This window comes from Carassius carassius, chromosome 2 (genome assembly GCF_963082965.1).
Source record: "Carassius carassius chromosome 2, fCarCar2.1, whole genome shotgun sequence".
Classification (NCBI taxonomy): domain Eukaryota; kingdom Metazoa; phylum Chordata; class Actinopteri; order Cypriniformes; family Cyprinidae; genus Carassius; species Carassius carassius.
In genome coordinates, this window is record NC_081756.1 from 11384834 (window position 1) to 11399703 (window position 14870).

Sequence of the window (14870 nt, forward strand, 5' to 3'; positions counted from 1 at the left end):
TAGGAAAAAAAGTTTTTAAAACTTAACATTTTATGGTTATTAAATATCAGTTACTTACTGCCAATACAGGTGAGCAACAAATAATTTTTTTCCCAAGTGCTATTGTCAAGAACATCAATATTTAAAAAAAAAAAAAAAAAGTTTAATCAACTGGCTGTATCTCTGTATCTCTGCCTGTTTAAAATGACTTTTTAGGTCTTAAAAATAATTTTAGGTTTGGAAGTGATGTACTTTTTGAACTTTACCAGTCCCAGCTTCAAGACACTGAGCATTTCTCATCCTACCCCAGAGCCAATCTTTTGCATTCCCTGTTTTTCATAAGATGTAGGATAAAATTTGAATAATCCCATAGTAACTTTTTAGACAAGTAGGCTTTAATTTATTAGTTTTTGGCTGGGGTGAGCTCTCTAAAATTGAATGTCTGTCACATACTGCGGTTTTACGAATTGTTTTCAGTGTACAGAAGAGAGAGAATTAAGTTTTTTATTAAAGGGATTATATCTCACCCAGAAATGATTGTTCTAAACCTGTACAACTTTATTCTGTGTAAACCAACAGTTTTGGTGCCTAGTGACTTCCATTATTTATAAAAAACACACTGGAAAACTTTTTGTTGAGAAAGTAAATGATGACAGAATTTTTGGTATAGGTTATGCATAACAACTTCTGTATGTGCCAATTGTTTGAAAAGAAATTAAGTTTAATGTTTATGCAGAAATGTGAGATGTAATATACTGTATGTTATTTGTGGTTTTATTAACATAGATGCTTTTGATGTGTCTAACCTTCAAATTGGAATAGTTGTAAAATAGTTATGTGTTTGTACACAGTACATAAGCACTTTCACTTCCAGGGGTGACCAGTCTTGATCCTGGAGGGCCACAGTCCTTCAGGGTTTATTTCCAACCCCAATTAAACATCTGAACCAGCTAATCATGGCCTTCAGGATCACCAGAAACTTCCAGGCGAGTATCTTAGGCTGGAGCTGAACTTTGCAGCATGTTGGCCATCCAGGATTAGGAATGGACACCCCTACTGATCACTGTATTTTATATTGTAATGCACCGTATAAAGTTTTTTTCAGATCTCTGGAAAAAAGTCTTTATATCTAAATAAAGCTATTTCCTTTCCTGATAAAAATGGAACATTAACAAATTTACACTGGACAAAAAAGAGTAAAGTTAACATGACTGGATTATGTTGAGATAACTTATTGAGATCATACTCTTTTCTGATTAACACAAAATGGTCTTCATCTGAAAGATATTCTTAAAAGTTCTCAAAAAACATTCAAATTTAATAAAACTGCTGACTGTATCCTTGTAACGAACGCACACACAAACAGAGATCCAGTTGCAGTGTTTTAATAGGGGAATCCAAAAATCATAATCCAAAGGCAAAAGTTCAATATCAGAAGGGAAAGTCCAAAAAACAAGAAACATGACAAACACTAGGGAACACGAGAAAGCAGGTTGACATAAAACAAGGACTCCATGAAACCGATAGAAACAAACAGGGTATATATAGACAGGTCAAAACGATGAAAGTGGGAATAGCTGAGTGCAATTAACAAGTGTGCAATTAACAGTGATGAATCGGACAAAGACTTGTGGGAAATGTAGTGCCTGCAGTGGGGTGACTCTATGGAAAGTGAGACCACTAGTGGACACCTAGGGATACACAGACCAGACATTGTGACAATCCTTTACAAATCTCAAAATGTATATCCATTTTACATATTAAATACATTAATCCACATTATGCAGTAAATATTTTCAGTTGAAGCACTTTACCCGTTTCTGAGGTCAATTTGAATTTTCTTCTTTTTTCCCTTCAGTTGGTTTGAAAGTAAAACAATATTTGCATCCTCTGATTTGCATGACAGGTCTTTTTTTTTTTTTTTTTTTTTAAAAGGACTCTTCTTCAGTTTAAATAACTCACTAAAAATGGATCATCATATAGCTAATATCTACAGTGGGCCAGAACAGATAAATAGTTGATCAGTCTGCTGCAATAATAATAATTTACTGTGACTGATAGTAATTGATTGTAAAATTATCACTGTTTTGTTTTTGAGCATACAACACATTTGATTTGCCTTAAAGTGTAGGTGGACATACTGTTCATGAAAGAATGTGTGTATTATTCTATGTCAGTTCACATTATCTTCATTCATTGCTTAAAAAGAAAAAACTCTCCAGGGTTGGGGAATCCATTGAAAAGCAACACATAGGGAAAAAAAGTGCCACGAGGAGGAGTCTTACAAATAAAGACACAACTTTGATTGGTCAACGCTGTCTAACTGGTCTATAAGTAAGAAATCACTTTGGGCATTCCTGCTGATGTTAAAACTCTGGATACATTGGGAATATGGCAACAAAAGCTACACTCACTGTTTTTCTGTTTTTAAGTCTCTTTGGACTGAACAGCAGCCTCAACAGAAAACACTATTATGTGAATAAAAGTATGACGTGGTCAGATGCACAGTTGTACTGCCAGAATTACTATTATGATCTGTCCACCGTAAGCAATGGTGAACTGCAACCACTCTCGAATAATCTGCAGATCACTGAGGATTTATACTGGATTGGACTCAGGGGACATAATCTGCTGTGGTGGTGGTGGACATGGACCGGAGGTGAGGTTGCGACTGATATCCAGTGGGACGATCGACAACCAAATCATAATGGTGAATATTGTTGTGCTGTCAAAAAGTCCTCTTCTAAAGTGCATGATGTTGATTGTGACTGGCTTATGCCATTTTACTGTATGGATGTCCTGGACCTGACTGTGGTGCAGCAGGAGAGCACATGGGAAGAGGCCCTGCTATACTGCAGACAAAACTACAAAGATCTGGCCACACTGAACTCAGATGAGCTCATGAAAGAGGCAAGAGTTAAGAGCAGTGCAGCCCTGACTGATGACGTGTGGATGGGTCTGCGCTTTATTGCTGGGCACTGGTTTTGGGCAAATGGGGAAGATTTTGAATATAAGGTCTGGTCTTCAGATGAAGAGCTGCAGTGTCCTGCCATGAATCAGCGCTGTGCAGTTCTGAACCGTAATAGTATGGTTTGGAAACCTGTGGACTGTGAGCAGAGATTCAGCTTTCTCTGTGCCAATAAACCATGAAATGAAATATCTGATTTGTTTATGATGACAACAAGCCTAAACTAGCCTAAATAGGCAAACGTTAAAATCACTTTAAAATAGAAACTCTTTTTAAAGCCTGTTTAATTAGTTAATAGATGTGTTATAGGTTAATCTTTCTGTTTGGATACTTATTTATTTTAGTTTGTACTTATTTTGCCTCCTAAACCATTAAATAAAACAACTGTAAAAAAAAAATAATAATAATAAATAAATAAATAAAGGTTCTTAACACAATTCTATTTTAAAAATATCTAATCCTGAAGAATCCTTTTATGTGGTTTCTTTGTGTTGGAGTTTATAGTTTCCCTAGTTCTTCGTTATTGAATTGTAACTGGGTTCCCAGTCAAGTGATTTCAAATTTACTTTACTGTTACTGTCTTTATTCGTGTTCAGTGTCAGTTATCATTTATTAATGTATTCTGTTATTGTTGTTAGAGTTTCCCCATGTCAATAAAAAAAGTACCTGCTTTAAAGTTAATCCCTAATAGAGGCTACAAGATATGATAAGTCCAGACAGATTGAGGAGTAAAAACGTTATATTAATGCTGTTGACTCATAACAGAATCATAACTAGGCCTATCTACTATTACATTACATACACTGACTAGCCAATCAAAAACAGCCTGAGTGCGAGTCATTTTAATCGTTTGCATTTGCTGAAATGTCTGAATTTTTAAAGGTGGGGTATAATTCAGTGGCTAAATCTTGCAGAAAGTTAATATTTAAAAGCTATACCTGTTAAATCTGTCATCTTTTACTCACCCCAACACTTTAGACACACGACATTCTTGCTTCTGTAGCAACACAAAAGTGGAATTTCCATTTTCCACATGGAACTTTCTTCTGGTTCTGAAGGTTTCAAACTTACAAAATGACTCAAAGGTAATCCTTATGACTGTATGTGCTATATTCCAAGTCTTCTGAAGCAATTCGATAACTTTGTGGGACCAACAGGCCAAAAAGAAAGCCATTTACTGACCTCCAGTCCAGTTTGTTGTTTACCTCTGCAAACGGATCTGAGGGTTGATGAACCCGAGACCCGGATAGAGACGGGTTTTTATTGATTGATTGATTGATTTATCATTTTAAAACGGATATGGAATGATCGGAAGATTTTTCAATTCTTTCGAGAACTCACAACAAAGATATATAAAATAACAAATTAAGACTACAAATTGAAGAAAAGAATCTTAAAGAGGAGCTACTTGGGCTGTTGCTTTCACACAAAAGATTATGTCACTTCCCAAACAATGATGTTATGAAGAAAATGACTTTAGGAAGTTAAAGTGAAATCGTAAAAGAAATGATGGATGAAACTGAGACATAGGGGAAAATGTGCAGCCTAAACTGTTCAACAAAGATATTGTTGATGTGATGTTTTAATATTGTTAATGGCCTACTGATTCACGAGAAAGGGAACTAGAATGAGATGCAGCAAAAGAAAAAAGGTTTCTACATATTGGAAATCCCCCATGTCAACAGTGTAATTTCCAAATTTTCCTAATTTATTGCTTTATATTACATTTATCATTTCCATCTAAATACATTAAAATGTGCTCACTTTAATAAATGAGAAATAACATTTGTGTAAGCATTTCGTCATTGTAGATTTACTGGTAGCTGCTTTGAAAGATCTTTGATCTTACAGTGTGTTGAGTCACATCACCATCTTTGATTCTTCATGTCAACTGTGTGCCGGAAAACATGCACAGTAACCAAATCCTGTTTTTGCATACGTGGAAACATTTTGCTATTAAACTTGTTTCTGGAGGAAATTTGTCTAATCGTGTTATCCTGCAGTTTAAAGGTTAAACAATAATTCTTTCTGTCTTCTGATTTCACTCTCAGGCCGTGTTGCATGTTGCGTCCGTGAAAAGGTTGCTACAGAAAACAGTAGTTTTAATCAACTTTAAAGATAAATATTTAGATTGGATTATAACATTAGTAAAATACAGTCATTTAAAATATATGGAGATGTTTCTTTTGGATATATATATATATATATATATATATATATATATATATATATATATATAATATCAACTCAGAAATCTGACTTTTTTTTCTCACAATGGTAATTGCTACAATATATCTTACAATTCTCATTGATTCTCATGATTCTGACTACCGGTATTTGACTCGACCCTTCCCCCAAGAGTTTGATTGACAGGCAATCTGACCAATCATAACACCGAATCTGACATTTTGTCCGACAAACAAACCAACCAGACAGTCACAGGAGAGGAGATTAACGTCGGTAGGTTTTTTAACTTGAAAAATGGTGTGTATTGACGTCTTTCCGTGATTGAAACAAAATACCTTGTGATGTTCATTAATGTTTATTTCGTGAACTAAATAGCAAAAGAGATGATCGGTTCACGTGCGGCTTGAACTGAGGCACTACAGCAATCTGTCATTACACATTAAAGGACTACAAAATAATGCTTATAGTTTTAATTTCTTTTTCAAAATTTGAATTTCTTTTTTCTGCATTCTCTTTGCTCTGCAATATATTTCATATGATGTGTGGCGTGAGCTGGCTATGACCTGTTGGACACAGCAACGTAGGCATAAAAATGTTTGTACATTTTGAGTGGTTGAGGATGGAATGAAGAGCATTGATCTATGAAAACTACAATATGAAAGATACACAGTTCATTTCCACTTCCTTCACACATTTGTAAGGCAAATTACATTTTGTTTTTGTCCCGTGATATATAGGCCTACCTTTCTCAATGGTGGGGAGTGCAATACAGTAGAAAAGGGGAGGAGCCAAACATTTAATTGGTCAGGGCTGCTTTTTATTGGCCGGTTATGTAGATAATTATTGGGGAGGTGTGGTATCAAATCATTGTTAATAAATAAATTTGGGCTTGAAAACTGCATTTCTGCTGATGTTCCAACACTGGATACATTGACAATATGGCTATGAAGACTACAGTGACTGTGTGTCTGTTTTTGTGTTTCTTTATTGTGAACACAAGCCTCTACAGATTTATGTGAATGAGAACTTGAAGTGGACGGATGCACTACTGCAGAAAAAAACATGATGTGTCCACCACCAGCAATATAAAAGTGAAACTACTCTCTGCGAATCCAAAAATCACTTCTGAATATTTCTGGATTGGACTTCAGAGAGATTCCCTGCTGTGAAAATGGAGCGAAGGAGAGAATGCATCCATTGTAATGTGGGACACTGGACAACCTGATGCTTTGCATGAACAATGTGCTGCTGTCCTAAAATCAAAAGGTCAAATGCATGATGCCAATTTGTTTTTATCTATAGCATTTTATTGTATGGAGGTCTTTGAGCTGATCCTACACTGTAAAAACTAAAGGTGCCTCAGATATCCTTTTGAGTACTCTAGAAAAATTAATTTTAAAACACATGGATTGAGGCCCTGGAATACTGCAGACAAAACCACGTTGATCTAGCCGGCCTAACCTCAGATCTAATGATGAGAGAGGCAAAAAATAAGAGCACGCCAGCCCATGTGGATGATGTGTGGATTGGTCTACGGTTCATAGCAGGTCATTGGTTTTGAGTAAATGGAAATAATGTTGAATATAAGGGTGGAATTTTTGCTAAAAAAAATTGTTTGGAAACCTGACAACTGTGAGCGAAGACTTAACTTTCTCTGTCTGAAGACAAATAAAGTGACAGCTGAAGGAAGCAGTAACTAAATCAGTTTGACACGTGTAACGATAATGTCATGCCTACTAAATAACCATGCCTCACTAAAGAACCAATATTTAAATCAATTAAAATTAAAATTATTTTTGCTGTCACTATAACTATTATCAATTTGATAGCACTAGTACTATTGGATGAGAACAAAGAAAAGCTGGAGGATATTGACTTGAGCTGAGTTAAATAACAACACTATTGTCTTATGTAGAGTTGCTTAGCTGAACTGAACTAGTTTCATAATTGTTGAGCTTTACTATTATTTTCCTGCTTATTACTTGGATGCTTCTTTGAAACAATCTGTATTGTATTAAGTGCTATAGAAATATAGGTGACTAGACGTGGATGTCAACTATATACTCAGTAGGCAAAACATATGGTGCATTTGCTGCTGTTGTGACAATCTAGTGAAAAATAAAATTAAATATTGTTAACCAAATAATATTTGCAGTGGTAAGAATTATCACGTTTTTAATTATTATTTGATTCCAGTGTTGTAGATAGATTACATACACACACACACACACACACACACACACACACACACACACACACATTCAGACCTGCTACACTGTATTTTGTCTCAAAAAAATAAGACAATGTAATCTTACTGTCTATATACAGTACAGTAATTTTACTCTTCTGAGTTTTCATCTTAATTACTGTAAATGGGATTACATTACAAGATGATCAAATAATATAGAAAATATCAGGAAATAATTAATAAAAATAAACATTTTATTCTTTTTAGTTTTCAAAATGTCCAACTATATTATTTTTATATTCAAAAAATTATTTTTATAATTTGACAAAATAAAACCCAACAATTTAATTATAAAATGTTAGAATTGTAGGCACTGTTTTGACCATTGTATTTATTTTACAGATAGTAGGATTGTGTATCATCAGCACGGTCTTAAAATCTATTGATGTAAGACTGAAAAAAAGACAATTTTGAAATAAAGAAGACAATGTCATTTCACTGTCTAAATACAGTAGTCTCATTATTTTTCATATCACATACTGTAAGTGTGCTTTAATTCCAAGTTGATTAAACCGCAAAAAAAATATTACTACTAATAAAAAATAAATAAATAAAAAAATACAAATTTAATCTGCAAATCTATTGATGTAAGAGCCGAAAACAGATTACTTTATGGAAAGGAAATCAGACCATTATATAATGACGATATTAGATATTGAAAACAACAACAACAACAACAAAACAGTGTAAGCATAACTAGAGAAACAATATTTTTTACATTAATATATATCATTGAATTTACTCTTATAATAAATTTAAAGTAAATCCTGACCATCAGTGGTATATAATTTTTGTTTCATATATAGTTGTTTTCTCAAACGCCACATGAAGCAGAAAAAAAAAACTATTATTGCCACAGAGCAAAACAATGAGTGCTTACTCTTAAACCAATGGAAAAACAAAAGGCCTTCACACATATAAAATCAAACACGGCTTTGTTTCCATCTGTCACACCTGTGGTCAAAGTCAGATGCACTTTTTTGTCATACCCCCAATGCACTCTTTAAAACAGGAAATGACTCGGACTCTGTGGGGTTGGTGGCATATTGCTATAGAAGCTAGAGCAGGAAGTTAGCCTCGAAAAATAGTGACACAGCTGCGGTATATATGTTAGAAGCTTTAAATGTAGTTTAAAGGCGAAAAGGAAAATACATTCATAAAAAAAAATAATAATAATAATACTACATTTAAATTATTACACCAGTAGAATGATCATTCAAAAATACATGTTCCTTTGGCATTCTATTTGATTATTTAATTATCTCTTTTTGGAGTCTGTCTGCCAAACAAACGGCAAACAAAAAGCCTGATGTTAGTTATTACAATATATTATTAGTTATTAAGCAAAAAACATTCTTCTTGTAATTGCTTGACAGCTTATTTACAGTAGGTATATGCTTAAGATGATAGTGGTATTGAGCCCAGAAACTTTCTTCTCTCCTTTTGCCTCGAGTCTCATTGTTTTCCTTGTTTCATTTTGATGGTCTCATAGGTGTCCTGATCGTGAGGCTTGAGACCCTGAGATGTGGAGGAGAGAGAAGGACAGCACAGATGTAGCAGAGAGTCAATAGAAGCGCACCAGATCAACCACAAGGCTTCAGAAATGTCATGTGCATCAGTTAAATGCTATGAAACTGCTGCTTGTTATCACCATATTACTTATATATAACAGCCTCTTATACTGGATTTAAATATATCTTTACCTTCTAAGAGTTGCATTATAATATAAATAATATGTTTAAATGTGGTAATACAAATGAATAACATATGTGTATGTTTATATGTATATATATATATATGTATATATATATATATATATGTATATATATGTATATATATATATATATATATGTATATATATATATATATATATGTATATATATATATATATATATATATATATATATATATATATATATATATATATGTATATATATATATATATATATAAAATACATGTATACATATATTCAAACACGCACGCACGCACACACACACATATATATATATATATGTGTGTGTGTGTGTGTGTGATTAAATGATGTTAGTGTCTAAGTCTGTTAACCAGTTTTTCTGTATCTTTCAATGATCATACATTGATCAAAGTACAAATAAAGAATATGCACATACGCAGAAGAAAGGTCTAAATTATGGCTTAGCAGAGTATTAAAGAACCACAACATAACAAAAATACCTCATAAACCCCTTCACCGGCATCTTTCTTCTATAAACAATCAGAAGAAAAAAAAACATATTAGAAAGCCTGTAACAATACAAACACACACACACACACACACACACAAAAAGAAATATGTACGCGCAGGGCTTCAAAGTTCTTGGAAAGAAGAATGACATGCGTCACATGTGGACAAATTACGTTCAAACAGTATTCTTTTATCATATTACATTGTTAAAAATAACGGTGTTTAGTTTGCATCTGTGGTTCCATGAAGAGCCTTTAACATCCAAGGAACCTTGTCACTGGACAAAAAGTGACTTATAGTTATAAAAAAAAAAAAAAAAAAAAAAAAAAAAGATTCTTAACATTAACAGAAAGGAATAGTTCTTTTAAGAAACTGCTGACTGAAAGGCTTTTTTGGGAACCGAAAATTGTTCTTGTAGCTATGGCATCTTGCAAAAACCCTCTTGAAAAAAAGTTGTGACAGTCTTAGTTTTATTTTTAAGAGCGTATATATAGCGCAACATGTCGATTATACCTTACAAGGCCACATACAGAGTTCATATATTGTGTGAAAGGTTTCATACACATATAATCATGTTTAAAATGGAGTCACACAGTTCAAGACAGGATGTAAAAGTGTGAAAGGGGAGGAGAGGGACAGTTAGCAAAAGCAGATAATTTTGGAGATAATACTTATGAAGTCTTATGAAAGCTGTAAAATGTATGTTGCTCACATTACTTTAGGGAAAGTAATAGTTAACACACATAAACAGGCACGTGCACACATCAAAGGGGGCTTGAGCACTTGCCCTTTCTCTTCCTCTATAGTTTTTTTTTTACCAAATGAATATATGTATATATGTGCGCGTGCGCGTGTGAGATTGTGTTTGCGCACAGCTTTCCCTGTCAAAAAATAAATAAAAAACAAATAAATATTCTAAATATCAGGTCTGGTCAGGAAACTCTTTCTCCCTCCGCGTCTCTGTAGCACACACTGATCCGCGCATCGCATCGCATCACAGACAGACAGAGAGCCGCAGAAGAGAAGCCCTCCCTCCCTTTCCACTGTGTTTGTCTTGGTGTGGAGGTGAGTGGTGATGAACAACAGACTAAGCTACCTGTGCCTCGAATTTACAGCTAATTATCCAAAAGACAGACGGGAAAATATAGTTAATCTGCATCGCTAACGTCCATGACTCATGAAAGCAAGTTTAGCTCAGACTGTGCGTCCTTTCACTGCATGATTCATTTTACTAAAATGCATTCAGAATGATAGAAAAATTCAAGATACGGTGGCAGAAATGTATACATTTATATAATTCCATATAGTTAATTAGTATCACGCGACGACTGACGTTTTTTCCTCCAAAAGGCAGCATGATTATAAATGTGATAGTGATTTTATACAGCAGTTCGATAAACAAGAATTGAATATTAAAACATTTACGTCTTAGATACAATATTGACTGTTTTTGCTCTATTTCGCCAACAAATATAATTCCAATTTACATCTCTGAGAAACATGACGGTGTTTTGTTCCTGAATGAATCAACCGTTTAAATGACTCGGTTCAGTCACAATGACTCACTTATTAACAGTGACTTGCTGCCACCTACTGAAAGTTTTAATTTCACATTTAAAGTATCTTAATTATTATTTTCTTTCTTTTTAAAAATGTAAAATATCAGTATTCAACATTTAATGTTTATAATATCAAAACGGTGTTAATGCATTTGTAACTGCAGGTTAAATACATTCATGTCCTGCATTAAACATGGTGTAAATGCATTTAAATGCCACTTCTAAGATGATGCAAAGATGAATTTTGTCGATACTGATTTCATTTGCTTGGCAACAGTGGCTTATTAATATAATCGACTGACTCAATTTAAGAATTTGACTGAAAAGTTGATGCATACTTTTAGAAAAAAAAGGCTTTATAAAGGTAAAACTGCCCGTAAAAGGTAAAAATCTATTTAAACTTATTGGAAAAGATTAATTTCTATCACTGCTGTGAACTGATCACCACACAGTATATGAAATATATAAAAAACTTTAGGAGTCAGCTGTCCACGGTAGTCCTTAAGATATCAGCACAATAACAGTATTATACCATTATTATTATCATTTAACTCATCTAATTATCATTATCGATAAAATCTCAAATATTGAGATATATTTTGTCAATATCACACACTCCTTATATATTTTTTTTTATTAATGAAAATAAATATCAGAAAGTAGATAGATAGATAGATAGATAGATAGATAGATAGATAGATAGATAGATAGATAGATAGATAGATAAAGTCTTACCCCTGAATATCTTTCTGCTTGTTTACTTCGCATCTGCAAATAAATGCATTTATGAATGAATAAATAAATAATAATAATGTTTTAGTCTTCTGTAATATATGTATTATATTAAAGAAAATGTGTGTGTGTGTGTGTGTGTGTGTGTGGATGTGTGTGTGTGTGTGTGTGTGTGTGTGTGTGTGTGTGTGTGTGTGTGGATGTGTGTGTGTGTGTGTGTGTACACAAAATAACGTGAAAACTCATTTATATTGGGGATATAATGATTGTAGACTACAATGATAGACAAGCACTGATTATCTTTTCTTTGTCTGTTATTTGTGGACAGTTTTGAAGAAAAAAGTTAGACACGGATTCCCTCCACCAACACATCTGCAGATGTTTTTATTGAAAACATTTAAATGGAGGATATTACAAAACTGTATCAATCTGATCTAATAATGCCGGAAGGCAAATTGTGGTAAAACGCCAAAAAATACTGCCTATTTAATGGATGTTCACATTATTTTGTCCACCCTCAGTATAAGACAAAAATATTAATTGTTTGTAATAAAATTGATAGCTTAAATATAATAGCTTCTACTAATTTATATATAGCCTACAGTACCTTCATTCTGCAGTACAGGACAGTGAGAACAATCCCATAGATGAACAAAACCGCGTCCAAGATGTAGCATATCTGCGGCTCTTTCAAACCAGTCGCATCTTAAAAAAAAATGAAGCTAATTAGGAAAAGAACAAACTCAACATATCGTGCTACAGTTAAATGTATTTTTTTAAAACTACTTGCACTGAAAATATGTTTTTTTATTATTACACAAAATGGTCCACGAGTCAGTTTTATAGCGGTCTCCTACATTGGATTAGTGCATAAACGCTTTACATGCTGTATTTTAATACATATTTTATATACACTTAATATATTCTCTGTAAATTTGTGGTTATTGTTAAATTGCAAAAATGTATGCATCACATCATTAGAAGCATTGCTAATGCTCTTAAAATAAGAGAATGTAAACTGTAAACAAATTTTAATGATCAGAAATCGATACACAGCATTAAAGACAATAATTGGACAATATTGAATAATATATGGAAAATACTTATATAATTAAAAATTATATAAAAATATATATTTATAATTATAAATTTATACAAAAAAAAAAGGATATTAAAAAGAGGTTTTGTGAGAGACTAATAATGTGCTAAAAGGTTTCAAGAAATAGCAAGAGCATGTGTTATGTTTCTCACCAAGTATCATATCCTAAAGAATAGTGCTACTTCTCTTTTCTCATAAATTTGCAGACACAAGTCCGCTGACCGCATGCTTACAGTGAAACCAGTTACAATATATACATATATAAATAATATACAGCACTGTATAAACTAAAACAGAGAGACATGTGACTATCTGTAATAAACTACACTCAAAAACTGTGTTGTTTTATTAGCTTGGGGTTTAATGGATACATTCTAGTTCAGCATTTTGATAAAAACACTGTTGGTTGATCAAAATGCATGATCTTTGTCTTTCATCTTGATGCCAAAAATGTGTTGCATCAGAGAACTTAGATTAGGCATCCCCTTCAACCACATTTTTATCTATGATAATTAACGTAAAGCATAAAAAAATAATAGAAAATACTACAAAAGCTCAAAAAAAAACCCTTAAACCCTGTTGTTTAGTTAAATGTATATACGTAGCATCCTCATTTACAGAGATGCAGAAGGGAAGTGGACCAATGAAACTCAGAGCCACAACCTCAATTTAAGAAGCAGCACTGGTTTCACATGCACGAGTCAATGAGAAAATCTTCCTTGTGCTTTTCTTCTGTTAACGCAAGCTTTGGTTAAGCAGTTGTAATTGTACTATGGATTCATATTGTGTGGTTTAAGCTTTGTTGACACAATGAGAAGAGGCTACTTCCTGGCAACAAAGTTTCCAACATCACAAGTTCAGATATAAGGACTGAAAACAAGAGATGTAAAGAGTGAACTTTATATAGATTTTGACTAATCAAGACTCTCACATTAGACTCTAATTGTTTTTTTATGATAGCTGGATTTTAACATTTACATAGATGTGCATTGGATTTGTAAACATCCCTTGCTTCATTTCATAACATTTTTCAAAATACACAATGAAAACCTTTTATAAAGTCCCCACATACTTCCATATTCAAGATGTGACCAAAGCGCACTTTCTTAAGTGACATTATTTTATAATTTATCAACAAATTATGAACCAAAACTAGTTCTGAGGAAGCTTAATCTTCACATTTAGCGGACAAAATGACTACTGAAAACTAAAAAAAAAAATAAAAAAAAAATCCATTTCCATTGTTCCCGCAAGATTTTCATTTGTTACATAGTATAAAAAATAAAAAAAATAAAATTTAGAATAGCCTTCAGGACTTTACTAAAAAAGGAAAAGTCTACCTAATACATTTACAATCGTTAAATGCCATTTACAAAATTATTAAACTTATTCAGTATATTTGCAACATAAAGCAGCTTATAGAATTGAAATTGAAAACCTAAATTAGTTGATTATGTAAACCGGTAACTTATGTATCAACGCACCAGCACACAAAACACAACGTTCGCTTGAGATAAAGAGCGCTAACATTGAACACTTACCAGCACTGCCGAAGCTGAGCCAAAGAGAGAGAAGAGAGAAGGGCAACCCCACCTTCATCATCGTCATCATCATATAAACTTGACTTTGCTTCTGCGTTCAACCTCACGGGACGCTCACCTCCAAAGACTACTTTCAGTGAACAGATGTGAACAGCACATCAGAGGCAGACAAGAGGGAAGTTGTGGTGAAAATATGTCAGATCTGAAGTTTAAACCACCCCCACCCTGAATGACGAAGAGGAAAAAGGGCCGAAAATCATGTGAGCTACTTTAGACTGCTGATCCTCAGAAATGCTGATTCAGCATAGTTCATATATATGTATAAATAAATGTAAAAATTTTATGCACGAAAA

The 14870-nt window shown here is 33.2% G+C and overlaps 2 protein-coding genes across 2 annotated transcripts; one reads left to right on the forward strand and one right to left on the reverse strand.

Annotated features, from left to right (window-relative positions):
- Positions 1-2370: 2370 nt before the first annotated feature.
- On the forward strand, positions 2371-3129 carry LOC132098520 (putative C-type lectin domain family 20 member A). The gene has a single exon (XM_059504606.1). It carries the CDS (start codon positions 2371-2373, stop codon positions 3127-3129), a length of 759 nt encoding a protein of 252 aa, XP_059360589.1.
- Positions 3130-7555: 4426 nt separating this feature from the next.
- Positions 7556-14688, reverse strand: LOC132102619 (high affinity immunoglobulin epsilon receptor subunit gamma-like). Its single transcript, XM_059507268.1, has 5 exons — positions 14518-14688; positions 12485-12582; positions 11881-11913; positions 9577-9606; positions 7556-8900 (listed from the first exon to the last, which is right to left on the reverse strand). Exons 1-5 carry the CDS (start codon positions 14588-14590, stop codon positions 8838-8840), a joined length of 297 nt encoding a protein of 98 aa, XP_059363251.1. The 5' UTR covers positions 14591-14688; the 3' UTR covers positions 7556-8837.
- Between the last annotated feature and the right edge of the window lie 182 nt (positions 14689-14870).